Source organism: Anopheles darlingi, chromosome 3 (assembly GCF_943734745.1).
Source record: "Anopheles darlingi chromosome 3, idAnoDarlMG_H_01, whole genome shotgun sequence".
Taxonomy (NCBI): Eukaryota; Metazoa; Arthropoda; class Insecta; order Diptera; family Culicidae; genus Anopheles; species Anopheles darlingi.
In genome coordinates this window covers 59,749,734-59,777,041 of record NC_064875.1, presented here as the reverse complement: position 1 = coordinate 59,777,041, position 27,308 = coordinate 59,749,734, and the positions used below count along the sequence as shown (strand labels likewise).

At 53.0% G+C, this 27,308-nt stretch overlaps 4 protein-coding genes across 14 annotated transcripts in view; 2 read left to right on the top strand and 2 right to left on the bottom strand.

Annotated features, from left to right (window-relative positions):
• Positions 1 to 3,536, bottom strand: part of LOC125957914 (vinculin) — a 10,507-nt gene extending 6,971 nt beyond the window's left edge. For both annotated transcript variants that reach the window (XM_049690954.1, XM_049690953.1), the window contains exon 1: positions 3,393 to 3,536. The gene's annotated coding sequence lies outside the window, so the exon portion shown is untranslated. The remainder of the gene's footprint in view (positions 1 to 3,392) is intronic.
• A 411-nt stretch (positions 3,537 to 3,947) lies between these two features.
• LOC125957909 (DNA polymerase theta) lies at positions 3,948 to 10,937 on the top strand. Its single transcript, XM_049690938.1, has 4 exons — positions 3,948 to 5,332; positions 5,402 to 6,664; positions 6,724 to 8,843; positions 8,915 to 10,937. Exons 1-4 carry the CDS (start codon positions 3,974 to 3,976, stop codon positions 10,314 to 10,316), a joined length of 6,144 nt encoding a protein of 2,047 aa, XP_049546895.1. The 5' UTR covers positions 3,948 to 3,973; the 3' UTR covers positions 10,317 to 10,937.
• A 768-nt stretch (positions 10,938 to 11,705) lies between these two features.
• Positions 11,706 to 16,362, bottom strand: LOC125957942 (rhodanese domain-containing protein CG4456). Of its 9 annotated transcripts, none has more exons than XM_049691001.1 (5): positions 15,267 to 15,549; positions 13,952 to 14,119; positions 13,563 to 13,754; positions 12,562 to 12,727; positions 11,706 to 11,875 (listed from the first exon to the last, which is right to left on the bottom strand). In XM_049691001.1, exons 3-5 carry the CDS (start codon positions 13,690 to 13,692, stop codon positions 11,812 to 11,814), a joined length of 360 nt encoding a protein of 119 aa, XP_049546958.1. In that variant the 5' UTR covers positions 13,693 to 13,754; positions 13,952 to 14,119; positions 15,267 to 15,549; the 3' UTR covers positions 11,706 to 11,811. The 9 variants fall into 9 exon arrangements, 6 of the variants coding, with proteins under 6 accessions (XP_049546958.1, XP_049546957.1, XP_049546954.1 ...); XR_007469277.1 differs by lacking the exons at positions 13,952 to 14,119; positions 15,267 to 15,549 and adding exons at positions 12,096 to 12,255; positions 15,015 to 15,239 and having other exon boundaries at positions 11,733 to 11,875; XM_049691000.1 differs by lacking the exon at positions 13,952 to 14,119 and having other exon boundaries at positions 15,267 to 15,546.
• A 331-nt stretch (positions 16,363 to 16,693) lies between these two features.
• On the top strand, positions 16,694 to 26,040 carry LOC125957910 (uncharacterized). Of its 2 annotated transcripts, none has more exons than XM_049690939.1 (8): positions 16,694 to 16,795; positions 18,266 to 19,150; positions 19,250 to 20,091; positions 20,176 to 20,419; positions 20,497 to 21,099; positions 21,183 to 21,736; positions 24,049 to 24,156; positions 24,223 to 26,040. In XM_049690939.1, exons 2-8 carry the CDS (start codon positions 18,610 to 18,612, stop codon positions 25,840 to 25,842), a joined length of 4,512 nt encoding a protein of 1,503 aa, XP_049546896.1. In that variant the 5' UTR covers positions 16,694 to 16,795; positions 18,266 to 18,609; the 3' UTR covers positions 25,843 to 26,040. The 2 variants fall into 2 exon arrangements, with proteins under 2 accessions (XP_049546896.1, XP_049546897.1); XM_049690940.1 differs by having other exon boundaries at positions 16,747 to 16,868.
• Positions 26,041 to 27,308: the final 1,268 nt, after the last annotated feature.

Sequence of the window (27,308 nt, the reverse complement as noted above, 5' to 3'; positions counted from 1 at the left end):
TGCGCGGTAGTACCTTCTGCTCTGGGGTTACTACTTTGATCGATTTCATCGACACCCAGCCTCAGATGACGTCGTACCTCAGGGGGGTTAAGAATGTAAACAAAACGCCGAATGGCTCCATGCTTCGACTTTGAACTCCTCCTCCTGCCTCCTCCTACTTCGTAGGTCACTTGTCACCGCAAACACCCCAACCCACACGCCAATTCCATCCCTGTGGCGGCAGTCATGGCGACGACGCGTGCTAGTGGTGTTGGTGATGGTGATGATGATGATGAGGGGGGTCATTTGTTTTATCAGAAGTCGTCTGGTCGTCACTCGCTCGCCCGTACGCTCGCAAAGTCATAAGAAGTCGAACGAAAACAAAAGCAAACCCCCCCCCCCCCCCCCGAAGTAGTGGGACGTGGAGTAAGTGGTCACCGCGTCGGCTTGGCCCTGAAATGTAAGCCGCTTCTTGGCGTGGCGTGTGCACTTGACATTGAAGGTTCCGAGCGCGGTGCGCTATGTGGTCGCGGCGCGACACTAGAGCCCTAGAGACCATTCGCTGTTGGGCATTGAATCAGCGCCCGCCATCGCAAAGAGTGCACAAACAAGCTGGTAGTGGAAGGGCCCTCCCCAGGGGGGGGGGGGGGGGGTATAACCCTGGACGTCCTTGAGCCATTACTGTTACTGACTTGGCGTTGCTATAGCGGGCACTGGGCTGCGGGCGCCCTCAATTACTTATGCGTCAGCCAAGTCCAAGTCGTTGTCCTGCCTTTTATGATGACGAACGTTCGTTCAACATGTTGTCCAGAGCGTCTTTTGCGCCTGGTACGTCACCAAAAGGTGATGAAAATGAGTTGCGTTCATGACGCCGCCAACAGCGCGTGTGTATTTTGTCGTGGGGCTCTGACGTAAGCGCGTTCGTCATCGCTACGATCGCGGCCACCTTCGACCAGGTAGGCAGGAAGTGACGTACGTGCGTGCGTGCGTGCGTGCATGCACCAACCACGTCGCGACAAATCGATCATTTCTATTTCTCGCCGCACACACACACACACACACACACAACGAATACCAATCCAAACTCCGTGCGCGACACTGTCCCGCTGTAATCTTCTCAATCCCGATCCGACCATCTGATCTTTGGCGTGCCGTGGATTGACATTGTAGATAGAGCGTTCAGATGATCTCGCCAGGGAGTGTGTGTGGGCCGAACGGATGGGGTTATATCACTGCCGCAAACCTGCTGGTAGGTGGTCCATTTCATGCCGCGTGGTGTGTGGGCCGCAAGCGCACACACAGGTGTGAGACCATCAGGAGACCATTTCGCTACGGCTACGACATCCCAAGAGACATCCCCCCTCGGTGCGACTGTCCCTGGTGGCGTGCTGTGGTCTGCCAGCAGTGATCACGATCTCGCAGCAACGTCTAAAGCACCTGTGTGAATGGTGTGTGTGTTTGTCTGCATGTGTGCCATTGGAAGCCATTTAAATTGGTGGTTATTAATAGAAAAAAGAAGTAGAAACTCGAGGCACACAAAACACACCGTGCACCGAGAGGCAAACCCCACACGCCAGCGACCTGGCGATCGTACAAACAACAAAAAGTGCCAAAGAAACGTTCCAACCGTTCCTTCCTTCACACCCCTTTCCGGCCACACCACGACCTGGTGTCGTAAGGTCAAGAGAGAAAGAACTTCTTTCGTTTCGCTTCTTCAATTTTTTCGCATAAATAACACAATGTGTGTTGTTGATGCATACCGAGGGGCACGCGCACTTGGTTGGCTTCCACTGAGGTGGTGGTAGAGGGGGGTGGGTTTGGATATTTTTAAAAATGCCCGCACGGCCGTCGCCGTCGTCGTCGTCTTCGGCGGAGTTTTCTCCAATTCCCAATTCCATTCAGAACCTGCGATGGTGGCGAACGGCCATAAACATCACGCCAAAACGCGCGCGATCGCGTTATGATTGGCGCCGTGATGCCTACGCGTCGCCGCCTTTGTCTAAACACGCACGTCTCGGTAACAGTGCGAGCAGCATTTCAGTCCGGTGACCCTGCCCCGCCGGTGCTGGTTAGCCAATGGCCATGGCACGACCATGGGGATTGAAGTTTAAAAAAAGAATCTCGCTTCATGATGCTCCAGAAACAACGAATTGGAGTAGGGAGGCGGGTCCCGTGATACGCTGTAGCGCAATGGATGAGTCCAATATAAGCCCGTGGGAGCGCCTTGCTGCTCGCGATCGAATATGGTTGATCGCAATTTCCATGCTCCAAGATGGGTTAATTAGATCCAGTTTTTTTTCCTGCTCCGTAAGAACCAGCAGGCGAGAGGGCGAGGAAATGGTGTTTATTATTAGATCGCCTAACTCCCCCTCCCCTCCCGTGACACCGTGCGGCATCCTCGACCCGTGTCTGCGAGGAAGATTCGTGCCTTGGACTGCCAGCACGAAACCGGACATGAATCATGGGCCAGGGGAGATGCTGATTGTGTACAGACACACACGTACGCTCACACACACATGTGTGTGTTCGATCCAATTTTCTGCACCCCGCTCCGGAGTACAGAAGCATTCCATTTCCATTGCATCATGCGCGCCACAGGAGCAGCGCAGCAGCCGGAGTGCGGACGAGTGCACAAGAACCCGTGCGAGCAAAAACCCGTTTCGACAGGGCGTTCGGTTGTATCCGGCGATGAAGGAGCAGAATTCTCGGAATAAAAAGTAATACTTGAGGAGAACCACAAAGAACTCCGTTCGCTTCGACACACTGCAGTGTTGGTTGTGTCGTTATCGTTGTTCTGCCTCGGTGATTCGTCTTATCAGCCCCTCCCTTATGCTTGAAGCAGCTCGTCGTCCGTAAAGGTGACCATGATTGGCTCAGCACCGTCGACACCGTTCGGTTACGTTATCGCGATCCCCGCCGTGTGCCGCCGCAAACGCACACAAAACACGTACACACGGGGCGAACGGATTTCTACAAACCAAAAAGCGGGCGAACCCGGTAGGTTGCGTGTAACTCGAGGGGAGGGGTTGCTGCTATACGTTTAAAGCGACACACCAGTCGGGTGACCGACTTGAATCCAAGGAACCGCAGAGCGACGGGATACTCGATGATCTCCGCACTTCTCGCGATCACTTGAGACGGTCGCTTCTGGTTTCTTCTTCGTTGTATCGTCAGCGATCGTCGGTCGTGACACCTTTTTCACGGTACTTCACGAATTAACGGAGCTGTTGATTTAGTCGATAATCAGCACTAGCGCACGCACAGACACACACACACACGCGCACGGGCAAGGCCGTTTTGTGATCATCGAGTGGCCGAGTTCGATGAGATGAGATCATGCTGATGGGCTTTGTTCCCGTATTTGCTTCCTCCCCAATCCGGGAGATATCGATTCCTCCCATTTCTTCACTCACATCGATTCACAACAACCGCGGCACACACCACCACCGAGCGGCCACCGTCTGTTAAAGATGCCACACCAAAAAAAAAAAACGGAGATTTGGAGAAGAAACAGATTGCGTCGGCTGCTGCTGCTGCTGCCTGTCGAGAACGGTGTCGTGGTCGTACACGCTCGCGAGACTTCCTGCACACAAATGAGCGGCGCTGAACAGCGCGAGAAACGCGAGAGCATCAACGACGGTAACGACGACGACGACGACGACGGTGATCTGCGAGGAAACGCGCGTGGCCACACACAACGTACAACATCTTCTCTATCTATACACACCCCCAGGCACCACAGACCGTCGCTTTGCACGTGTTTGTGAATCGTCGTCGTTTCTTGCGTGAGTCCCAGATGAATGAACGCACGACGAACGTGCGAGGTGCCGAGCAGTGTTCCGAGTGTCACCACGAAAGGAACGGGTTAACGGAGTTCGTTGAGCTGCCCGGAGAGAGATAGTTCATTGGAAGAACTCATCGCACTCTAAACGGTAGGTAAACAAAGTCCTTTTGTTACGACGACGCCGCGTCCTCGTCGTCGCCGTCGCCAGGTATGACGGAGTTTTCTCAATCGCTTCCGCTAGGTGAGCAAACACTGGACGAGCTGCTTGGACGGCAACTGCATCCGGTGGCCTTTACAACGCCCAAGGGCTCACAAGTACTGCGTGTCGGTGGCAGGACAACCAGAGCATCGCAAACGGCAGCAGCTGTCCGGGCACAGCAAGCGAACGAACCGATCGAGAGTGAAGTGATCGAGGAATCTCCGACCGCAACCGTTGGTGGTGGTGGTGGTGCTGCTGCTGGCAACAAAAAGTGTCCAGCGACAGGCAACCTTACCGGTCGCAAAAGACTAAAACCGAGGGCGACACAAGGCCAAAGACAAACCCGGCAGACCAGTGGCAGGAAGGACGAGCCCCCCGGAACGGCCAACAACTATACGGATCTGTTCAAAAGTGATTTGGAAATCGATACACAAACAATCAACGGAAACACCGGTGGCAATCGTTTGCTGAAGCGGCAACCACAAGCCGAATCCATTTCACCGATCCCCGGAGACGACGATGAAGGACCCTCACCCGAGAAGCAGCTCCGGAAGGAACAAGAGCTGGCACAGTTGTTCCAAAGTGATACGTTCTCGATTTGTGACTTTCAGGAGCAGAAGGTCGTACGGACCGATACTCGATCGCACGAACGCCACGATAGCAGCCTCCGTACTTCCCTTTTTGATGAAAGCGAGTTTTCGATCGAACGGAGAAAAAGTGGACACCGGTCGGCTCAAGATGGCAGTCCGCGGGAAGCCAGCCAGTTCGAGGTGTTCAGTGAAACCCTCTTCGACCGGGCCCTACTGTCCAGCGAGCAGCTGCTTGACGGGGAGGACGATGATGATGATGATGATCATTTGCTGTTGTCTAGCGGTCTCGAGGAACCGCTACGTGTCGATTCGGTGTTGGATGGAACGATTGCTACCGATGTGCAGCTGAACGTAGAGAATGTGACGTTCTCGCAACCGCTCGGTACGGTTGGCTTTGCTGGCCAGAATACGAGCGATGGTGTAGCTCAACCACAAGCCTGGCAGGAACCGGTGGACTTTTTCTCGAGAGATGCCATACGAAACAGTCTCCTAGAGCTGGAACGATCCGGTCGTTCCGATGGGAGCGGCTTTGACAGTGCCCTGTTTTCGGAGAGCCTGAGTGATTCTCCGCGGACTCGGAAAGAAGTCCCGGTAAGGGACACATCAAGGGTCGCTTCTCTGCAACCGCAACAACCTTCGCCCAATATGACCTTCGATCAGACGAAGGATCTGCGTCTGTTGTCCAACTGGGGCCTTCCGGAATCGGTGCAGCGCCAGTACGCCAAGAAGGGCATCGTGGAGCTATTCCCTTGGCAAGTGGAGTGTCTTTCACGGAAAGAGGTAAACACGTGGTAAACACCATAAAGCATGGTAGATTCCTCCAGAACATCATCATCTACTTCCTTTTAGGTACTCCTAGAAGGCCGCAATCTCGTCTACAGTGCACCGACCTCGGCCGGTAAAACGCTCGTTAGTGAGTTTCTGCTTGCCAAAACCATCGCCGAGCGCCAACGAAAGTGTCTGCTGATACTGCCGTTCGTGGCGGTGGCCCGCGAGAAGACGCACTACCTGCAGCAGCTGCTAGGGCCCGGTGGTTGGCGTGTGGAAGGCTTCTACGGTGGTTCACACCCACCCGGGGGCTTCGAATCGGTCGATCTGGCCGTCTGTACTATCGAGAAAGCCAACTCGATCGTAAACCGTTTGTTGGAACAATCGAACCTGACCACACTGGGGCTAGTGGCCGTCGATGAGGTGCACCTGATCGCTGATCCCTCCCGGGGTTACATCCTGGAGCTGCTGCTGACAAAGGTACGCTTTGTGGCACAACAAGCAAACGCCACCATACAGATAGTGTGCATGTCGGCGACACTGCCAAACGTAGAACTGTTAGCCCGATGGCTCGATGCCGACCATTACCACACGGATTATCGTCCGATCGAGCTGATAGAGATGATGAAGATCGGTAATACGGTGTACGGTGCTGCAGGTGCTGCGGATCAGGTCGCAGCGATACGGCGCCTCGACGGCACGCTGCTCGGTTGCCCGATCACCAAAGATCCGGAACATGTGACCCAGCTTACGCTCGAAACCCTGCTCGAAGGTTGCTCCGTGATTGTTTTCTGTCCCTCGAAGGACTGGTGCGAACAGTTGTCCCTCACTCTCGCGAGTACGTTGCACACACTAAAAAAGGAGGATCCGGCCAGCACACACCAGGCACTACGGGAACGTTTGAACGAACAGCTAGACGGGACGAAGCAGGAAGAAGTGCTGCTGCAGCTACGCAACTGTCCGGCCGGGCTAGATGCGGTGCTGGGAAAAACGATCCGCTACGGTATCGCATTCCATCATGCTGGTTTGACCACCGACGAGCGAGACATTGTCGAAGGATCGTTCCGTGATGGTGCGCTGCGCGTCATCGTGGCCACCAGCACGCTCAGCAGTGGCGTCAATCTACCTGCCCGGCGTGTAATTGTCCGTACGCCCAAGTTCGGTGGCCGCCCCATTAATGCACTCACTTACAGGCAGATGATTGGCCGAGCAGGACGGAAAGGCCGCGATACGCTCGGTGAATCCGTGTTGATCTGTACACCGGCGGAGGAGAAGATTGGTCGTGAGCTGCTTGGTGCGAACGAACTACCACCTCTCCGGTCCTGTTTAGACGCGGATAACTATGTACGTACAAACCCCTAACCTGGCCATCGAAAAAACTAACGTTCCGTTCCTTCCCGTAGACTCACCTCAAGCGAGCCGTACTGGAGATCATCGCATCGGGAACGGCCACAACTGCGCCCCTATTAGAGGACTTTGTCAACGCAACGCTGTACAGCTGCGATCGCTCGTACCGGTTCTCCGTTGGCGAGCAGCTGCTGGCCACTGTCACGACGACCAAGACAACGACGACGACGACGACGGGGAAGGAAACGAAGAACGAATCGACTCATAAAGCCACCCGTGACGATCCGGTCGCCAGTTGTCTAGCCTTTCTGCTCGAATACGAGTTCATTCGGTTGCAGGAGACGGAGGAGCGCACGGTTCTTGCCGCCACACGGCTAGGACATGCCTGTCTGGCAGCCTCTCTGCCACCGAAGGATGGTTTTCTGCTGTTCAGCGAGTTGCAACGGGCACGCCAGTGTTTCGTGCTGGAATCGGAGCTCCATGCCGTCTACCTCGTGACGCCATACTCCGTCGCATACCAGTGGCAACAGATCGGTTGGATGGACTTTCTTGACCTGTGGGAACGGCTCCCGGCTTCGGCACGGCGTGTCGGTGAGCTGGTCGGTGTGCGAGAGTCCTTTATGGTACGGGCGATGCGAGGTACCGGAGTGCTAGATCAACGTGCGCTTCAGATTCACAAGCGCTTCTACACCGCGCTCGCTCTGCTCGATCTGGTCAACGAGGTACCGCTGTGCACGGTCGCTAAGCGGTTCCGGTGTTGCCGGGGCCTTCTACAGAGCTTACAGCAAACGGCGGCCACGTTTGCCGGTATCGTAGCATCCTTCTGTGCCTCCCTTAACTGGACGCTCCTACACCTGATCGTGGTGCAGTTCCGGGAGCGACTGTTCTTCGGTGTCGCCCACGAGCTACTGGATCTGATGCGCATCCCCTCGCTGAATGGTCAACGGGCACGACTGCTGTACGATGCGGGGTTTCAGGGGTTGCTGCAACTGGCGAACGCGGACCGACACGCGATCGAGACGGTCCTGCACAATTGTGCCAGCTTTGAGACGGAACGGTTACGTGAAGGAGAACACGAGCAAGAGGCCGCCAAACGGAAGCAGCTTCGTAACCTTTTTCTTACGGGACATGCCGGTATGACCGTTCGGGAGGCAGCCCATTTGCTAATCCACGAAGCTCGCCAGTATCTGGCACTTGAAACGGGTCTCGAGAACCCTAACTGGCACGTCGAAGCACCGGAAGCACTAGAAGAAGAGAAAAAGGAGAATGAGCAGACTGAGGAGCGGACCGTTTCCTCCGACACGCTACCACCGACCGTACCTAACACACCCTCCTCGACCACACACCATCAAACATCATCGTCGAGTGTCGTACTGTCACGTCTGGATTCGATCGGGCAATCGTCGGATCAGTTTAAAAACTCTCTTCTAATGGGTCACCAGATGGAGCTCCACGCAAACTCCTCGGGATTGAAGGACGAAGCGACGGTGCCTTACAGCTCGCTACAGATCGTCGATGTGTGCGAGGATCGTAGCACGTACAGTAACTTCATTGATCGCCTAGCCGATTGGAACTGCATCAGCTTGTCCCTTGCAGTGGCACCCAATCTGCGCCCTTTGAAACCAGGCACCAAAATCGGTGGCCATCTAATACGTAACGATCGCGTCGTAACAATGGACAAACCTGCCGAGCGACAACTATACTCAGTGGATAACGATCGGTATCTTGCTGGTCTGGCGATCTACAAAACCGCAGACGCAGAGGACCCCACTGAACCGATCGTGTACTACCTTGATCTTCAATCTGCTAGCGACATACGAGATGACGAAAAGCGTACACTGGTGCGTGAACTGCTCCGCAGGGAACACCTTACCGTTACGATGCTTGATGCGAAGGAGCAACTCCGGTTAATGTTCGGTACCGGGTTGCTTAGGGCAACCGGAACCGGTGTCAACTCCTGGGATGATTTGCTCTGCTCGGTACAAGATCCACGGGTCGCCTGTTGGTTGCTACAAAGGGCCGACGAACGAACGCTCTCGCTCGAGGCAATGATCGAGCGGCATTGTCCCGAGTTAACGGGAACACCGAAACGATTAGCCGGCCTCGAATGGGGCATTACACCGAAGGGAATCGGTTACGGTTTACATCATCACAGTCCAATTGCGGCAAGGCAGCGGTAAGTGACCGGAGTGTATGTGTGACCGCAATCGTGATGACTTTTAATAACACATTGTTGCATCGTTTTAGGGCCGCCACGGAGTCCGTCATCGTAAGCCATCTGATGCGACCGGTTCGGAAACTGTTGCAACAGGTTGCCGGACTTGAGGCCTGCTTCCAGTCCCGCGAGATGCCCGTTCATGTGGTACTGGCACGTTCCGAGGTTGTCGGTTTTCCGGTCGATCGTACAGCACTCGGTGCGCTGATCGAGCGGCTTAAAGCGTCCCGGGAACGTATCGCTACCGATGCTCGCCTCCTGAACGGTGGCCGTAAGCTCGATTTCGGTTCATCGCGAGCGGTTGCTGCCGCTCTCCGGTTAGCGGCATCTCGCGAACGCCCTCGTACGGTTCAACAGGTACTGGAGCGACTCGACAACCCGCTGGCCGCACTGGTCATTGCGTACCGCAAGATCGACAGCAATCTCGCGCGCACGATCGAACCCCTGTATCGTACGATTCAACTCTCGGCAGAGTCACGGGTTCACGGACGGAGCCACTGTTTCACCAGCACTGGTCGCATCACGATGCACGAACCGAACCTACAGACGGTAGTGAAGGACTTTACGGTACCGGCACCGTTGGCCGGTGGCATGCGCGAGAGACGCACCACAGATGAGGAGGAGCACTTTAGCTGTCGTAGCACTTTCGCCTGTAACGATACCACGCGGGTGCTACTGTCGGCTGACTTTTGCCAGCTTGAGCTCTGCATACTGACGCATCTGTCCCAGGATCGGCGCCTCCTGGCTGCCCTTGATGGGTCCGCGGTGGCAGATGGTGCCGGAAGCCGACGGAAGCCACAGGATGTGTTCCGTTCATTGGCGGCTCGTTGGCATCAGCTCGGCGACGCATCGGAGGTCAGTGATGAGCTTCGTACGCGCACCAAAGCAATCGTGTACGGCGTAATCTACGGTATGGGAGCCCGAGCGATGGCGTCTGAGCTGCAGATGGAGGAAGAATCAGCCCGCTCGTTGATGGAACAGTTCCACCGTTCCTACCCGGATATCCGACGCTACCAGGAGCGGGTGATACGGTTGACACGCCAGCTCGGCTACATCGAAACACTGACCGGTCGGAGACGTTATCTGCCAGCGATCGGCCAGGCAGCTACGGCTGATCCGGCAGCGCGTGCCGAAGCAGAACGGCAGGCCGTTTGCACCACGATCCAAGGTTCGGCAGCCGACATCCTGAAGAACGCGATCGTACGCATGGAGCGGAATCTGCGCAAGTATGCCGATGTGCTGGACGTCGGTGCGATCCAGCTCGTGTTGCATCTGCACGATGAGCTCGTGTACGAGCTGCCCCGTGCCCAGCTCCCGAAGGTGGCCAAAATTCTGCGCTCCAGTATGGAGAATTGCGCCAAGTTAAGTGTACCGCTACGCGTTAAGTTGAAGGCAGGCGACAGCTGGGGAACGATGCGTGAGCTCAACAGCTGACCCGGTTCCTGTGCGGCACGGCGAGCGTGGGGCGAAACTTTGGTGATCGCGAAATAAATTTATCCAAGAAAATTTCTTCTCTGTTAGTACGTTTCGGATAAACGCTTTCCCATGTCATCCACTTCGAGAATTAAGAAATGGAAACAGCTGTTTTAAGGGGAGGGATGATATTTTCTTTATTTCATCTCACAGGATGATCCTTGGTACACCTCCCTGGTGGCATTAAAAGGCCAGTCCCACTCAACACTCAGTTTGACGCATTTTTTATAGCGGCCTTCACTGCGGCATCTCTTTCTTCGGCTGTGGCTCCCGGCGGCAGGTTATCAACCGCACGCTTGATCGCTTGGGCCTTGGGGTCGGACATCGTTGCTACTACGAACTTCCTTCGGCGACAACTAACTGTTAAATCCGAAGTTGATGCTGCTTGGCTGATGCTTGGCTGGCGATGCGATGCGTAAGCACGGTCGAGCGAAATTGATATCGAATCCTTCAATCGAGTGCCGTATTTATACCAGTGCGAGTGCCATTTTTTTGTGTCACATCTAGCGTAGCTTCGTTGAACCAACTTTGTTGCTTCGAAGGAATTCGATGGGAACGTTCCTCCGGAAGCCAGCTGCGTGATGGCCCAACGAAGTGCCGCATCCCAGCGCACACTTTGTTGCATTTCCGGAAGAGGATGACGACGACGACGACGGATTTTGTTTATTCTCTAAACTAAACTGTATAACATTCTGCTTAAAAAGCATTTCTGCTTTGATTTTGTTTATTCTCTAAACTAAACTGTATAACATTCTGCTTAAAAAAGCATTTCTGCTTTGTGGAAATGATGCAATATGCGATTGTTGCACAAATCTTGGAACATTCATCTGATATTGCTAAACATAGTAGGCATGTGCACAACCATTCCCTACCAACGGGATGTTTGGAGGGCGATTTAAACCTGGAGCCATATCTATCAGCGGATGCCTGCAACTACTTTTCTTTCATGGTAATACAATTTGTTTAACAGGCGACCAACTAATAAGCTGACAAAAGAAGGTTTAGTCATCTCGGTCCTCTTGGATTTACGAATAAAGACGAATGCTTCATATTCAAATTCGGGAGCTAGAAATATTTTCCCGATTAAAGGTATGCTACAGCTAGTCGTCCGTAGACGCTATCGGAATCTATTAACACTCCTACCGTTAAGCAATTCAACAGCAACAGGTGATTGTGATACGAGTAAAGTCCGTATCACACATTGTCAAGTAACCAAGTGTTGGTAACTGGAAGACTTTGTTTTCGTTTTTGACTGACGAAGAAAAGTAAACTATCGATAAGGAACGGGATGGTGTCATCGTTTATATTAACATTACCACCCCCAATCAACTGAGCGAAGACATTGTGTGATTGTGATTATTTCAACTTTATTGACGAACGAAGGATCAGCCGGATCGCGCTTTAGCGGTCGCGAGCGGAACGAAAGTGCTGACTGCGCGAGATGCTCAATCGCCTTCTACTTGGTCGCTTCCTGCTGCTTGGCAGCCCACTCGGTCCATGAGCCCTTGTAGTTGCGAGCGCTAAGGGAGTGGATAAGAACATAGGAACATAAACATCAACATCCGTACATTGTGAGTGATACAGTTGAGAAAAAGGTCATTTCCGATATCCGAAACCCAAAAAGCCAACAAAGCGTACCCTTCCACCAAAGGAACCATTAAAATACAATGTTTCGAGGGGAATGTTTGTCGGAATGGAGGCAACCGTCGAAAAGGACCAGATTTCGGTTGAGGTACATACTTTGTATAGCCCAGGCTGGCGGCCAGATCGGTCGCCTTCTGAGCTCGACCACCCATCTTGCAATGGAAGATGATCTCTGTTTCGTTGGCGGGCTTCTCACGACCGTACCGTGTCTTGAATTCTGGCTCCGCTAGCTTCAATCCTTCCTCGAGCTGTGGCACTGTAACGACACAAACGGTATGGGATGCAGGTATGCGATGTGTAAACGCAATAAATGGAAGCTTTGTACAGGGGAGCAGGAGCAGAAAGATCAATACCGAGACACGCAGCCAACAAAAACAATGGACAACGCGCTATGGCGTGTGAATGAGCGAACGGAACTGATACAATCTTAATCCCATTCCAAGGGGCCAGTTGTTACGTTAGTGGGCATTATTTTGGCGAGCGAGTTAATAGAGACAGACCCGCAAACCGCAGAAATTCATTTTAACAGAGGCGACATATGATACGGAATCGTTGATCTTACTTCCGATAGCCTAGCTCGGTGATCGTGTCCAGTGCCATCTGACTGCGGCGTCCGGTACGGCAGGACAGGATAAGGTAGTGATCTGGTTCCGGTTTCGCCACACCGTAAAGCTTCCGGAACTGGTCGGCGCCCGTTTCGGAACCAAACGCTTGTTTCACTTGGTCCACTTTGGGATTATGGAGTGAGAAAGAGAGGAAGGAGGTTGTGTTCATATCGGTAGGGCGTTAATGGTGTTTAGATGAAGTGCATGAACCCATCTTTTCAACCGAACGAGGATCGAAGCGATGGTTATATGAACAATGGCGAGAATGTTACGTGATACTCAAATAAACAATCTGTTATTTCATGTAGTCCAGAATCGAATTACTTATCGACAGCGCCAAGCAAATACTCTTGACTCGCCTTTAGAGTCCATCATGATGTAATAAATTGATGGTGTTGTGCCAGGCACTGCATCCGGCTGTGCAACCAATGCATAAACAATTTTTCCCTTAGTACACGGCTAAAAGGTCCCGTACTACGAGTGATTTGCTAATCACTCGAGTGTGTGTTAGACTGTTCCGTAGCAATCATATAAAAGCCCTCGCGTTCCGAACAAGCGGCATCATAACGGCATCGAAAGTCTTCCAAACGTCGTGCAAACGCAAAAAATCAAACTCTCCATCCGAGATCCGAGATGAACTCCGGAAAGAGCAACGCCGAGATGCGAGGAGACGCTATCCGAAATGCAACCAGCGGTCTGCAAGGACAAGGAGTTAAAGGCGAAGCACGAGCGGCGGTCGTTCGTGGGGCCACTTATGGCCAAAAGGGAACGAAATAACATTAAAATAAAAATGGCAATCTGCCAAGAGCACCAGCGAGGATCCTTCGAGATGATCCACTGAAAAGAATTTGTTTTGTGTTGTGTGTTCTCTCTATCGGACTTCGGTGTGAAAGAAACTCGAGCTGCTCTCTGCTGTCCGCTGGAGCTCGGGGGGGGGGGGGGGGGGGGGGGCACTTACGTGGAATGTTGATACTGGTAGGTATTTTGCCGGTTTCCGCTAGCTCGTCCGGATTGCGCACGTCGATCAGAAGCTTCTCCGGGTGGTTAGGTAAATCGAGCACCTCTTCGTACGTAGCGATCGCGGACATTTTGCTTCGAGAACTCACACAGCGTAGCAGGATAGGAACGATGCCACAATAATGGGGAGGATCTGTAAATGGAAGATACAGCAAACATTCGGAGCATTTTAAAGCATTGCCTTTGCTAGGTGATACACACGTCGCTTATCAGCGAGATATGAGAATCGGGCTGTCGATGTAGACAATTTAGTGTGTTCCTTCACCCCTTCGTTCGGTTCTTTCAGCCGGTGTTACGACCAACAAAAAAAGAATAACCGCGTGTACGCACGTTATCTCATCGCTTCGCTTTATTCGCTCCATGGATAAGATCCGAGACGTGTTTAATTAGATACTACTAGCTGCTGTTGATTGAGAACCATGTGGCTCGAAGTAGTATTAAACTGGCAAACCATGCTTCGGACCGTACTCCAACCATGAGCCGACGTAATTTTTCACACTGCAATGCAAAAGAAAATGAAAAATCTCGAATCAGTTTTCATCATAATCGATTCCCTGATCATCCCGTAAGATCATACTTTCGATAACCAAGCTGATCGGCCTGCAGTGCCGCCTGTCCGGCACGTACGCCGGAACGACAGCTAAAGATAAGCGGATCAGCCAATGTCGGTTTCTTCCGACCGTACTTGGCTTCAAACGCTTCCGCTCCAAGGCCTAGCTCACGTTGAACGGTTTTCACTAAAAAAAAACACACACAGCAGTCAGAGGAATCAAAGTTACCGATGCCAACCAAGCTGGCGTACGATCATGGCGCTACGTTACGTGGTATGTTAATGCTCGTCGGTATACGTCCCGTTGCTTCCAGTTCCGCCGGTTCGCGAACATCGATCAGCAGCACCTCGGGATGATTCGGTAGATCCTCTACCTCGGCGAGCGTAGCAACGAGCCGCGGTTCGATACAACCCGGTGCAAACTTGCTATTAGCATCGCAATCCGTAGCAACGTGCCGGCTGCTAGAACCTGCTGAGACCAGTGCTACCACCACCACGACCACAGCGAAGACAGGAAAGTTACGTTCTTTGACCATCTTACTGGTACCGATCATGGATGCAAACTGGCTCTTGCTTCTACAAACTATCATTTAACGCGCTACGTGAGTTGCCCGTCTGGAAAACTGGTTTCCGGTGGTGTGTTCTATGGTAGAGGCAACTGCGCCGTGAATCAGCAGATTTCACGGGACTTTTAGGCCCCCTGCCAGAGGAAGAATTCACATCTTCCAGGGCCATTAATTACGATGCCAGTGCATCTCGCTCGGTGATTGATTGGCAGACAAGGGACACATGCACACACACACACAGGTACAACTTAAAATACACCGCGGCAGATAAGCTTACCGGTGGAGATCCTGCTACTTTTCAACGATCTGATCGAGGAGCACCACACCGAAAACGATCGCACGTTGGAAAGGGGTTTTATTTGAGGAAACACAAGAGCCCGTACCGGAATGGTTAGCCTCGAAACCGATACGCCGCGTCTCACCAACAAAGCGCATGCATTAAACACCATTTTTGACACGGATAGGGTTGCGAGAGTAATGACAGACCACAGAGGGAACCGCAAATGATTACAGGCGACAAACTACTTACGTAATCAGCTGGAATGATGTCTACGCCGAATGCCAGCAACGAAATGATCGTCGAAACTCGGAGCGACTGAAACACACCGCCTGATGCTACGCGCGCGCGATAATCAACACAGGTGCGTAATGAGCCCTCCAGTCTTCCACCTTCTACGTCATCATGAGTGCGTGAGAATCCTACCCACCCTTCCATCAACTAACGCGTTTTCATGGAAATGAATTAGTACACCACAACTTTTGGAATAGTGAGTGCACCGGAGATCCTTTATTCGCACTTCCCGGATAACCCGCGAGTAATCCTAGCTGGATAAACCTTGTTTTTCGGCGTACTCCAACCACGATCCGACGTAGTTTTTAACGCTGAAATGGACACACAAACACATTACGATTTTTTGCATACTCCGGATGATATGATCGGGATCGCTTACCGTTTGAATCCCATCTGCTCCGCTTCGTGCGCTGCGTTACCGGACCGTACACCGATCCGGCAACAGAAAATAATCGGATCCGTGGGGGAGGGTTTGCGGCGACCGTATTTCGTTTCGAAGGCTGCCGCCGGCAGCTCGAGCTCCGTTTTCACCTGGTTTACCGGTATGTTGATGCTGGTCGGTATACGTCCCGTCGCCTCCAGTTCCGCCGGTTCCCGGACGTCGATCAGCAGTGGTGCGTCCGCTTCCGTTTGCTTCGATAACTGTACGATCTCGTCGTAAGTGGCCAGTTGTTCGGGGGCGATAACGCTCTTATCGAACCGGTGCATATTGCCGGCAGAATAGAGGCGAAGCGGAGCGCTAAGATTACCGATCCGTGCCATTCTTTTCCATCGTCCTCCAGCAAGAGCTGGCCACTGTTTTTGAACGGTTGGTGCTAGAAATCGACTCCAGAATAGCCGTGACGTCGACATTCCTTTTTTGTTATTATCTATCGCAGAGACGGTGTGAGACGTGCTCCTGAGACGGCCACCACTGCACAAGGCCCACGGATGTTGTTATGCGAGTATTTCTTGCTAAAACATAGCGAGAGGAGGAATCAATGTAAATATCTAGGCTTTGGTAGGCAATCTGATGGGATGGCGGGAAACCTAAATATTGGCCTTGCAATATTTTGACCTCGTCTACCTCTCGTCTCGTTCGTAGTGAAATTCTCAGAATCGAACCCTGGCAGCAGAAACTGATGGCAGCTGTCATCGATGGAGGTGTCTTTAATATTCCGAGTAAATCATTAAAAATTACTTCCAAATTACCTTGTAATAACAATATGTTTTTGATCATAAAATGAATCTTTTCTTTTGATTAAATGTTGTATAAATATTACACCTCTGTACCTTGGGCACCACTAGGAGAGAGAGCGAGATCGAACGATCGTCTTCCCTCTCTCCTGTTGCGTAGAACCGCTCGCACGCACACACACACCAGCGTTGAGCGATTGCAGCGCCACCAGCGGAGAATGCTGGCAACACGAACACGGCAAGATCGGCGCGCGAGAGTGATTTTGATGGTCGCAGTGAAAAATTGAGTTTTAAACATCCTTCGAACGAACGTAAGTGCCTGCAAATGGTGACAAATGGTGGCGTAGCTTACCCTGGCACCGAAAAGCTAGCAGTTTCGTGACGGTGCGTGCGTGAGGCCTTGGAAAATGTGTAATTCCATTGCGCGATCACCGCGCGAAGTGCGTAATTAGCGGCGCGCGAAAGACGCAGGAGGTGGGAGAGTGGCGGTTACGGGGACCTTCGTATTAAAACCTCTCTAGTGCTCTGGTGGTTTTGGTGCTACAATTTGTGATGTGGAGTGAAAAAATGCGAATTTTCGCTCGCAACTGGAGCGCCTGACGAGAAGGTTGACGGCCCGCAAGAAGAAGGAGAACGACGACGCAACCTCCTTCCCCGCTACCCCACGCTTCCCCTTGTGGTGGTGGTGGTGTGGTGCAGGGCACATTCCATTCATACTGCCGTGTTCTTCCGTTTGTTTGTCTTCTTCTTGAGCTCGTGCGCGCGCCCCCCTCAGATACCGCGAATATCGTATACGTGTGTGTGATTGCGTGTGTACAGTTGTCCATCACATTGGTTCAAGGAGGAACGGAGGGGGGAGGGGGGGGGGAGGAATAACCCTCTCATCTATGATCCGCCACAAACTCATTGACCCGCATTCCATTCTCCTTTCTTCCACGAAATGCGGGTGACGAGCGCGACGCAACAACCATCATCGCGATCGATTGATCGTAATGGGGAAACGCGGGGTGTGTGTGTGCGTGTGTATCGCGATCAGGAAGATCAAACTGAAGAAAGATGCGAACCACGGGTGGAGAACACATTATGAACATAAGAACATTCCTTTGGGGGTTCACGTTGCACACATACCACCAACACCATCAGTGGGACGTCGGGGCGACGGGCACCCGACCGACCGACCGACCGACGACGACGTCGTAATCGTGCGCAAACATTCCAAATTCCAATGCCACCATCACCACCTCTCCTCACTCGACAAAGCAAGCAGCAGACCGCGCAGCACCGTGATGACGACGCGCCGACGACGGGATCATATGAGTGTTGGTTGGTTGGCCGTCTCATCCATTTTCCCATCCTAGTAGACCGGGGACCGGACCGGATCGGGTCCCGCTATGCACAGCAACCAGCAGCACATGACAAATGCATTTACCCATCGCAAAACGCACTCACCGCATTGCTCGGTGGGGTGGTTCGTAGGGAAATTAAAATCTTGCGCCTATTGCGATGTTGGGCGAACGTGTTTCGGTCTTTCTCGCGTGATCGTGTGCGCGGCCATCCTTGGGCCTACTGCGATGCTCAACAGCATTATTATTCGTCCGTTGGTGCGCACATTCCATTCCGTGTGCGTCATGCAGCCAGAAGTGACGGCCACGAGGGGGGTATTGTTCGCGCTTGGGGGGGGGGGGTTTCTTGGTGGGTCTGGGATACTGTGATTCATTGGGCGGTTGAAACCAGAACTCGTCCAGGTGCTAACTGTATTTCGTTTTTGCTTCCTTTTCTAGATTTTTTAACCTTTCCCGCTACTGTGATCATAAGTGCGTGCGTGAAGTTAAAGTGGAACCACTCGATAACGATAAGAGAACGATTACGTTCGTGGTGTGATTGGCATCTCGGAATACTGGGAGTGCCCGGGAGCAATTTACGGCATCACGGCATTAACGAATTGCTATGCGAATGCGAGGCGCACCTCGATAGGACAATAAGTGAAGGAAACAATTGCTGATTGAAAGCGTCAGCAGCAACAACACAGAGAACTCAATCGAAACTGTCTGCTAACACGTGCGTGTGTGTGTGTGCGTGTGTAGATAAGCTAAAGTTAAGACGGCTTTTGCATTCCCAATCAGCGATGTCACAGAGCGCAGGTGGAGGAGGAGCAGCAGCAGCGGCGTTGCGATACTCGCAGTATGCAACGGGCCCAGGAGTGGCCTGTCCTCAACAGCAGCAACAGCAACCGGCTGCCGGGAACAAACCGTTAGTAGCGACTGTCCCGAGCACAAGCACGGGCGCTCCGCTGGTTGCTATGCGACAGTCCGGCTCAGTAGCACAGTCACAGCAAGGCCAACAGCAACATTTTATGCGTCCACCGATGCTAGTTACTTCGTCTGGCGCTTCAATGTTGCCACCTGCTGGAGGTGGCGCCGCTGCTGGTCCACAACAGCCACACACGGGGGCATCAGCGCCAACGACAAACACAGCATCGAACGGTAGCGGCAGTGGGCTACCGAAGTACCCTGGCAGCAGCAGTCTGTCCGGATCCGATACCGATGTGTCCACCTCGAACGAGAACCTGTCGCGTGAGGAGCGATACGTGCTGAGCCATGCTCGAGTAGAACCACAGGGCGAGGAGAATCTGCAGGGAAACGTCACACCAGTCAATGAACTGCAAGGTAGGTAGTAACGAATGAAGCAGTAGACGATCCCCAGAAACAACACGCACTAACACACACACACACACACACACGCACATACGTTGGTTACCTCCACAGGAAGGTACATTGGCGACAAGTTTTCCTCCAACACGTCCTCCGACTCGACACGGTACGCGACACCGACCGGTGGTAGCAGCCGCAGCATCTCCGAATCTCGAACCGGAACCATGTACTCCGCTAGTATGGGCGGTGGACCTGGAGCTGGCCCGGGGAACGATGGTTCCTCGAATCGCAGCTCAATGGCCGGAGGTGGCGGTGGTGGTTCGAATCGTAATTCACTCAAGGAACCGAACTCGAATCGTTCGTCAATGGATGTGTCCCAGTCGTCGTACAACACGCTCATCATCCACGATGATATCTACGGTGGTGCTGGTCTTAACGGTTCCAGCGTTTCGGCACGCGAGTACGCCGGCAGTCCCCCGCCGTACATGAAGAAGGAACGACCACGCTCGTACGGTGAGGCGTGCCAGGTCGTGATGCAGGAGATTTCGGAAATCCCCGAAGAGTATCTCAGTCAAAGCCACGTGCTAAAGCATCTGGCCAAAGAGGTGAAGCTACTGCCGGGTTCAACGGCGGTACGATCGACCCGTAGTGCCTCGCTGGCGCGTGACACAGTGATGATGGCGAGTGAGGCTAAACAACGGCATGGCCCACGCCAGCACCAACAGCAGTCCGGCTCGGTCGCTACTACCGATGGGGGAGATTGCAAGAAGCCGCAACATGTGGACGACCACCAGGCTAGCCAGGGTGGGAATGGGAAGCTAAAGAGCAAAAGCCAACCCGATCTGACCCGGATTTACGATATAGAGCCGGAGGAGTTGGAAGCGCTGGTCAAGGAGAACCATGTGCTCAAGCAGCAGCTCAACAATTGCTATCTGAAGGTTGCCAAAAGTCAGAAGGTTAGAATCCTCGGCCGCAAGAGCCGCGTTTCTATCGAACCGCCTGGATCTAATCGTGATCATTCTGTTTGATTTCTTTTATAGTTGGAACAGGAAATAGCAAACATTTATCGAGTGCACGAGGAACTGGTGCAGTCGTGCGATCGTCGCGAGCGGCTCGAGCGTGCTGCCCGCACCCGGCTACAGCAGGACTGCCGCCGGCTGCAGGAGCTGAATCGGGCGTTCCGGGATCAAGTCGAGGTATACCAGAGCCAGCTACATGCCTCCTCCGACCATCAGCTCGGTCGAACACAGCAAGATGTGCTCATCTCGCAGCTAGTTAATCAAAGTAAGCACCACCGTTTGCGCTTGTTTTGGTGGCTTTGGCGGATTGACGGCATCGCCTACTTTGCTTTATTTTTGTAGATAAATCGCTGGTCGATGCTAACCGGCGGCAGTGCATTGAGCTGCAGGCACAGAATGCGACGCTCGAGGAACAGAGGATACACATCAACGTGCTCGATACGGCATTGAAGCGGCTGGAAGAGGAGTGCCGCCAGAAGCAGGTGTATGTGGAACGGTGCGCCCAACTCCAGCACGCTCTCCAGTCGCTCCAGAATGCGAGTGAACGGCGGGAGCAAGCGGAGCGGAAGCTACGGATCGACTATGAGCACGACATGCAACCGAACCGGAGTGGCAGCAGCAGCACCAGTAGCGAAACGGACAACCTCAAATGGCAGCTGCGGGAAAAAGATGCCCAGATAATGCGGCTCGAGGCAGAGTGTAGCAAGCTCGAGCAACGCAACCTAGAGGAATCGAACGTGCGCAATGTGGCAAAGTTGGCCATGGAGCGCAACTCGCAGGAAACGGAGCGTATACTGGCGGAAGCGAAGCAGGAGAAGATACGCTATCTGGACGAGGCGCACGCCGCCAATCGGAAGGTGACGGAGCTGCAGACTCGCCTAAAGCTGGTCGAGAATCGGCTTGCCGAGAAGGACGCCATGATACGGGCCTATCAAGGACAGAAGAGTAAGTCCGGAGACGAGACGAGCTTGTCGTAGGTTGCTTTGATCTAAACACTTCTCTTCGTGCATTCTTTTTTCCTTATCCAGTTTACGGTGGCTCAACGAACTCCTACGGATCGTACAACCTATCGACGGATAGCTTCGCATTGAATCCACTGGGAGCGTACAACTCGCAGCCATCGTACGTGGACGTATCGGCCAGCTCGTACGACGTCGTGTCTGCCAGCAATGGGGCCGGCTCGCTGCTCGATCCTTCCGTCGTTGGACCTTACGTCGGTGCGACGTCAGCGGCAGTGGTTGCCTCGAGCTACGCCTCTACCTACGGCCAAAACAACAACAACAATAACCCTTCATTCGTCCAAAGCTCACTGAATCTTCCTGGTGGTTCCAGTTCGGCCGTGGGTTCCTCCGTTGGCCTTAATGGAGTTGGCAGTGCTGGTGGTAGCGCCACTGGTTGCTACTCCTCACCTAGCAGCAGTAGCACTACCTCGAACTACTGCAGCAGCAGTACCAACTATGGTAGCGGAACGACAACGACCGGCAGCAGCGAGCACACGATCTTCGATAGCAAGAACTACGATGCGCAGCGCAAATCGATCGACGATCAGCTGAAGCAGCTCGACGAGCAGCTGCTGAATAAGGTGAGTGAACTGTCGATGGTGGAAAAGCAACACCAGCGAAGCCAGCGGGCGCGAGCCCTTGCCATGGCCAAGTTCAAATCTCCCGCCACTGCTAGTGGTGGTGGTGGATCGTCTGGCCTCGGTACATCGGTCACTAGCTCCTCGGCCAACTCCAGCACGGACTCGAACGGTAATTTGTTGCTTGCTGCTGCAGTTGGTAGTAGTGCTGCTGCTGCTGCTGCTGCTGCTGTCACTAATCCTGCTATCACTCGCCATCACCCGGCCTCATCATCTCCTGCATCGACCTCTACTAACCTATCAGCCCGTGGTGGCCAACGGGCAGTCAGCCAACAGCAGCAAACGAATGGAGGCACTAAGGCCTCTTCGAAACCCCAGAAGCATCATCATCACTATCTGCGTCACACTGAGCAGGTCATGGCTAAAACCATCTCAACGCCTGCCATTTGTGGTGGTGCTGCTGCTACTAATACTACTGGAGGTAGTAGCCCTAAGAAGGCCGTCACCACGGTTACGGTCGGTACCAGCACCGGCGCCACCGGTGGCGAAGGTTTAGGAGCAGCGACGAACGCGCCGACAAAGAAGCCCAGGGCTGCGGTCTCCTGCAAGAACGTTTCTACCTCGGCAACCGATTCATCCACCTCGCTGTCTTCCTCCTCGGAACCGGAAACGTTCTACTAGCGATGTAAACCACCCGACCACACCATTCATTCATATTCCCGCAATCCCTCTGCTACCCATACTGTTGCATATGTGCGCCAGAGATGATACAGCCCATTACCACCACCACTACCACCCCGTTCCCATACGGCTAGCATGTTTGCATGCAAAACACCAAAGATACGAACGTCCTTTCGAAGGGAGGAGGCTGCTCCAATGCTGCTGATGCTGTCGTCACCGCCGCCGCTCAGTACAGGACAGGAGTTATAGAGAAAGAGCAAGAGAGATGGAGAGAGTGAAGCCACGGCATATTGACCTCATAGCTTCATAAGATGTCACTAATTTATTAGCTACCTACCAGGCCAGGCAGCAGACATAGGGAGCTGCTCCGGTAAGGCGGCAAATCATATCCGTAAGTAGACCGCACGCGACCGTAGAAGTAGTTGAGTAAAGTAAAACAAAAGAAGATAGAGAGAGAGAGAGATTGAGGTGGCTTGGGATCTGCTTTTGCGCCGTTTTCCTCCGCACTAACCCCGCATGAAATTTCGTTGCGTTAACCGAAAGGAGCGTGGTTAGGGAAACGTAAGAAAACAAGCAGAAGGCAGGAAGAGGATTTTAATTATGCAGAGAGATCATTTGTGTACGTGTATTTAGAGATAGACGAAAGGAAGTAGTAGTTCCAGGAATAGAGAGATCAATGTGTATTAATTTAATGGAAAAGAATTAAGAAGCACAACAAAAACGGGAAATTGGGAATAAGGGGAGAATTAAAAATGGCTAGAAGGTCCAGTTCATGCGAGTGTAGTAGCAAAAGACAAACTACCTTACCCTAATGAGAATGCGCATTTTTTTAATACTAGAGACAAGTCGAAACAAAAGGAAATTAATAAAATATTGTCGCCGGGCTGCCGTGTTGTAATTATTGTGTGTTTGTGTGTGTTTATGCGCGTATTGTGTTTGTTTTGTTTTTGTTGATCGATTGATTGTGTTTGATTGAATATGTTTGATTTCGTTTTATTCGTTTGTTTTGTTCCTGTTCTTCCTTTTTCCGCCGAAAACCACTTCCCAAGACTACCCCTACTGCTTGTATTCCTTTTTGCTAAACTATCGTCACCCAGCAGGAACGAGAGTGTTGCACCCATTCGATCCTCAAACGTCCAGAAGATCGTGAATCGTGGTTGTTTTGAATAGTCCCAATTGTGTTGGTTGTTGGTTTGAATTGTTTTTCGATTGAAATGCGTTGCTGAATGCGGGTCCTCTCTTCCAGGCCGTGTATCCTGTTTCGGTGACTTGCAGGTTAGTATTGGGTGATGGAGTAAAGAAAGATCTTAGATGCCTTCCCTGGTTTTAAGCTAGATTGTTAGAGAGACCTCTGAAGCACAGCGTTAAGACTGCCGCCTACTTCTTGTTCAAATGATCTGCTTCAAGATTTCACAATTCAAGTGTAACTTTTCTAGGTTCGCCAGAGTTAAAGACGAAGGGGTAACGTTAAGAAAAAGTGCCACCTTAATGGGAAGGATAAGAGCTTTCTTTCAATCCGTATATTGTTTTTCGTGTGAATAAGGGAAGATATATCCTTAGGGTGGCCATCTCCCCCCCCCCCCCCTTCGGTTCTCAGAAGGATCACCTGCAATGCCCGTTTCTTCCCCCTACAGCGTGGTCTATGCTGCTTCCCCAGTCTTACAACGAAGAAACCGATCCAGTCACTGCTGGCCGACGAAGTGTCGGTCCTATCAGCCAACAACAGTGAGGCCTTTTTACAAGTTCGTACGCCGAGCACCGTCCCCTGTCGGCACTATCTCTTTTATCAATTTTGCTTTTTCTTGTAGAACCTGACGCACCTGGGAACAGATCGCCGATCGGAGCAACCATCAGATCGGGAACCGCCATCCGGTGGTACAGGTAGCGGCAACAACCAGAGCCAACAGAAGGCCGATGATATGGTGCTGCTCGAGAAGCAGGGCCGCTGTTCGCAGAAACTACGAGGGGGCAGCAACTCGTCCGCTACCACCACCACCTCGACGTCCTCGACCCTTAGCAACCTGGCGCACGTATCGCACACGGTCGGCCAGAACATGACCGATATCAGCAACATCGGTAGCAGTGGTGGTGGTGGTGGGAATAAGCCGACGGGGGGATGCGGATTGCGCGGTTCATCGTTGCCACCGAGTGCTCTGCCGAGGCCACCGCGTAGCTTAAAACCACCGCGCAAGATCGAGTACGGACGGCTGAGTGATGGTGGTGGTGGTTCGATGGGAGATGAGACAGTAGGGAAGCAGAAGAAGAACCGAGCCGCCACACCACCATCACCGTCGGCAGGTGGTGGACACTCCTCCCCAAAGGACGTGTTTGGTGCAAGCATGAAACGCCCTTCGGCCGTTGGCGGACGGGAATACTCACCGGCCAAAGGTAGCGGTGGGTACGGGGAGATGAAAGATACGCTCCAGCTGACCAAGGACTATGGAGGTGGCGCCGGATCGCTCAGGCACAAATCGTACGGTTCAATGAATGCTGTTACCACGGGTGGTGGTAACAGTGGTGGGGTCAAGTTTGGTTTCGGTTCTGTAAAGTCCGGGCCGGTGGCCGGATCCGGTCTATCCGGTGCAGATTTCACGAAGGTCGACTATCCATCCACTAGAAATTATCAGCGCTTAGAGGAACCACATCACACCGGATCATCCCCGTCATCGTCGCAGTCACGCAAAAGTTCCGGTGATTCGGGTACGTTGAAGCGATCCTTGCTTCCGAACGTACGTAAGCTGTCCGGCGGTGGCAGTGGTGGTGGTGGCACGCAGCAAATCATGACCAAAGGAGGATCACGTGACTCACTGAACTCGGCCTCATCCGAATCGAACCATTCAACGCCCGGTGGCAGCGGTACCGGTGTGCTCTCCCGATCTAGCCCACTTCGATCAGTGTCCTCGAGCTATCAGCATGCGATGGCCGCCTATCAGCAGCAGCAGCAACAGCCTCAACCACAGCCACACAATCGTACACCGCCACCGCGCTTTATCCATCACCAGCAATCCACTTCGGCGGAATCGACTAAATCCAACTACACAGTTTCAACGTCATCCTCGGCGGGCGGCACCAGTGCCCAAGCCCAAGGGTACTTCACCAAATTTTCCTCCCAATCGGTGTCACCCGGTCGAACCATACCGCCGACCACCGGGCAACGGAATGCCGCAACCCAACCGAAAAGCTCCTGCTCACTGCCCAGCTCCAGCGTCCTCCATGCTGCCGTCAACTCGTCGGCCACCTCGGCCATTGGTCAAAGCTCCACGGCTTCGCTACCACCGAAACCGGTGCTCGAGAAACAGCTATCGTCCGGACCGGTCACTACCGGTGGATCATCAAGCAACAGCACCAGTGGTACTAGTAACCAGCAACAACAACGGCGAGGCAACAGTTTGGCGCGCGTTGGCAACAAGTATCGGATTCAGTTTTAAGCGTGTTTCCCCCCCTTCACCCCTCCCGAGGTCTGAGACGACACAGAGAACTTTAGAAGTATTGGGGGAAAAGAGGGTGCGGGGTACATGGATACATCGAGTATAATGAAAGTGAGGATCGTAGACCGGGCGTGGGCCTGCCTTCACTGCCAATGCACGTATTTTGTTCCGAAGGATTCGTTCGCTTCTCATTAGAAATGGTTCAATAAATAAAACCAAAGATCGTCCGTTACTTGGCTCTCTGTTTCCTTCGTGCAGGTCACAGCTAGCCCGTAAAAGCTCCCCCGGCGCATTAAAAGCTCCCCAGCAAAGCTCTTCATCGTTCGCTGCCCCACGTGTCCGCCACACGGCATCGCCGCGCCTGCTAGATGTGGGTTTTGCGGTCAAGGTAATTTATTACACGCCATTCCACACCGTTCTATCTCTCCATCCCTGCGCTCGGGCGAATTACATTGTCATGCTTTTTGTGGATTGACCGCACAGCGCCGTCGTGTTGCGCCGTCTCGTTGTTCAGTTTGCTTTCTCGTGTTTCGCTGGTATGGCGGCGGAGTGGTTTGGGGGGGGGGGGGGGGGGGCACTCCAAGCGGCGTCGCGAAACATCCTTTCACAAGACTCAAGCAGTACGGTGCGCTAGAGTGAACTCTCAGAGTGGAGAACAGCGGAGTGGAGTGATGGTACCCCGGCAGTTACTGGCCGACGGATGCTGTGGATATCTTTCGCGGATTCATCGTATTCTTCCAGCATTACAACAGCATTAGCCACTGGACACCATTAGCAGACCGGAGTCTGCAGATCCGCACTTCGCTGCCGCTGTTGCTGCTGCTGCTACTGACCCTGACCTGAACTTGGTCCATCAAAGCAGGCGCCGCACCAGTGCAACCAGTGCGCTTCGCTGTCTCTTCAGGGACTTGCGTAAATAATAGTAGGCACAGGCAGACCTTGCAGCGTCATCGCACCGTCTCCATAGCAACGCTCGTGGAGTGCGTTGTTGAAGATGCCTCCCATGTAAAGTAAACATAGGAATGCATCATCATCATCATCGTGGCAAGGAAGTGTGCTCCACTTTGTGTGTGATAAATCGGGAAACACGAACCAGGAACCTGCCAATGGGGAATACACAATTCAAGCTTATTCTTCGTTTGCTACCTACACACCACCTCACGCACAGAGGGGACCCAGCCTCACGCACAAAGAACCTCAAAAGTAGGCTACGGCGACGGGTTACTTAGGCCACCGGGCAACGGGCAGGGAGTAAGCATTTTCGTGTTTGGCCTCGATTACTGTCTCTCTCTCTCTCTCTCTCTCTCTCTCTCTCTCTGTCTCTGTGGCTCACTGCTCTGCTGTGGCATGATGTGTATAGCGGCAGTACGCGTGTGCCGGTGGGGTGGTTTGGCCCAATTCCGGTGTGCGCGCGTCCGACGTACGCCTCGCTGCTGTCCCCAATATCTTGGGTTGGCGGCTGCCTC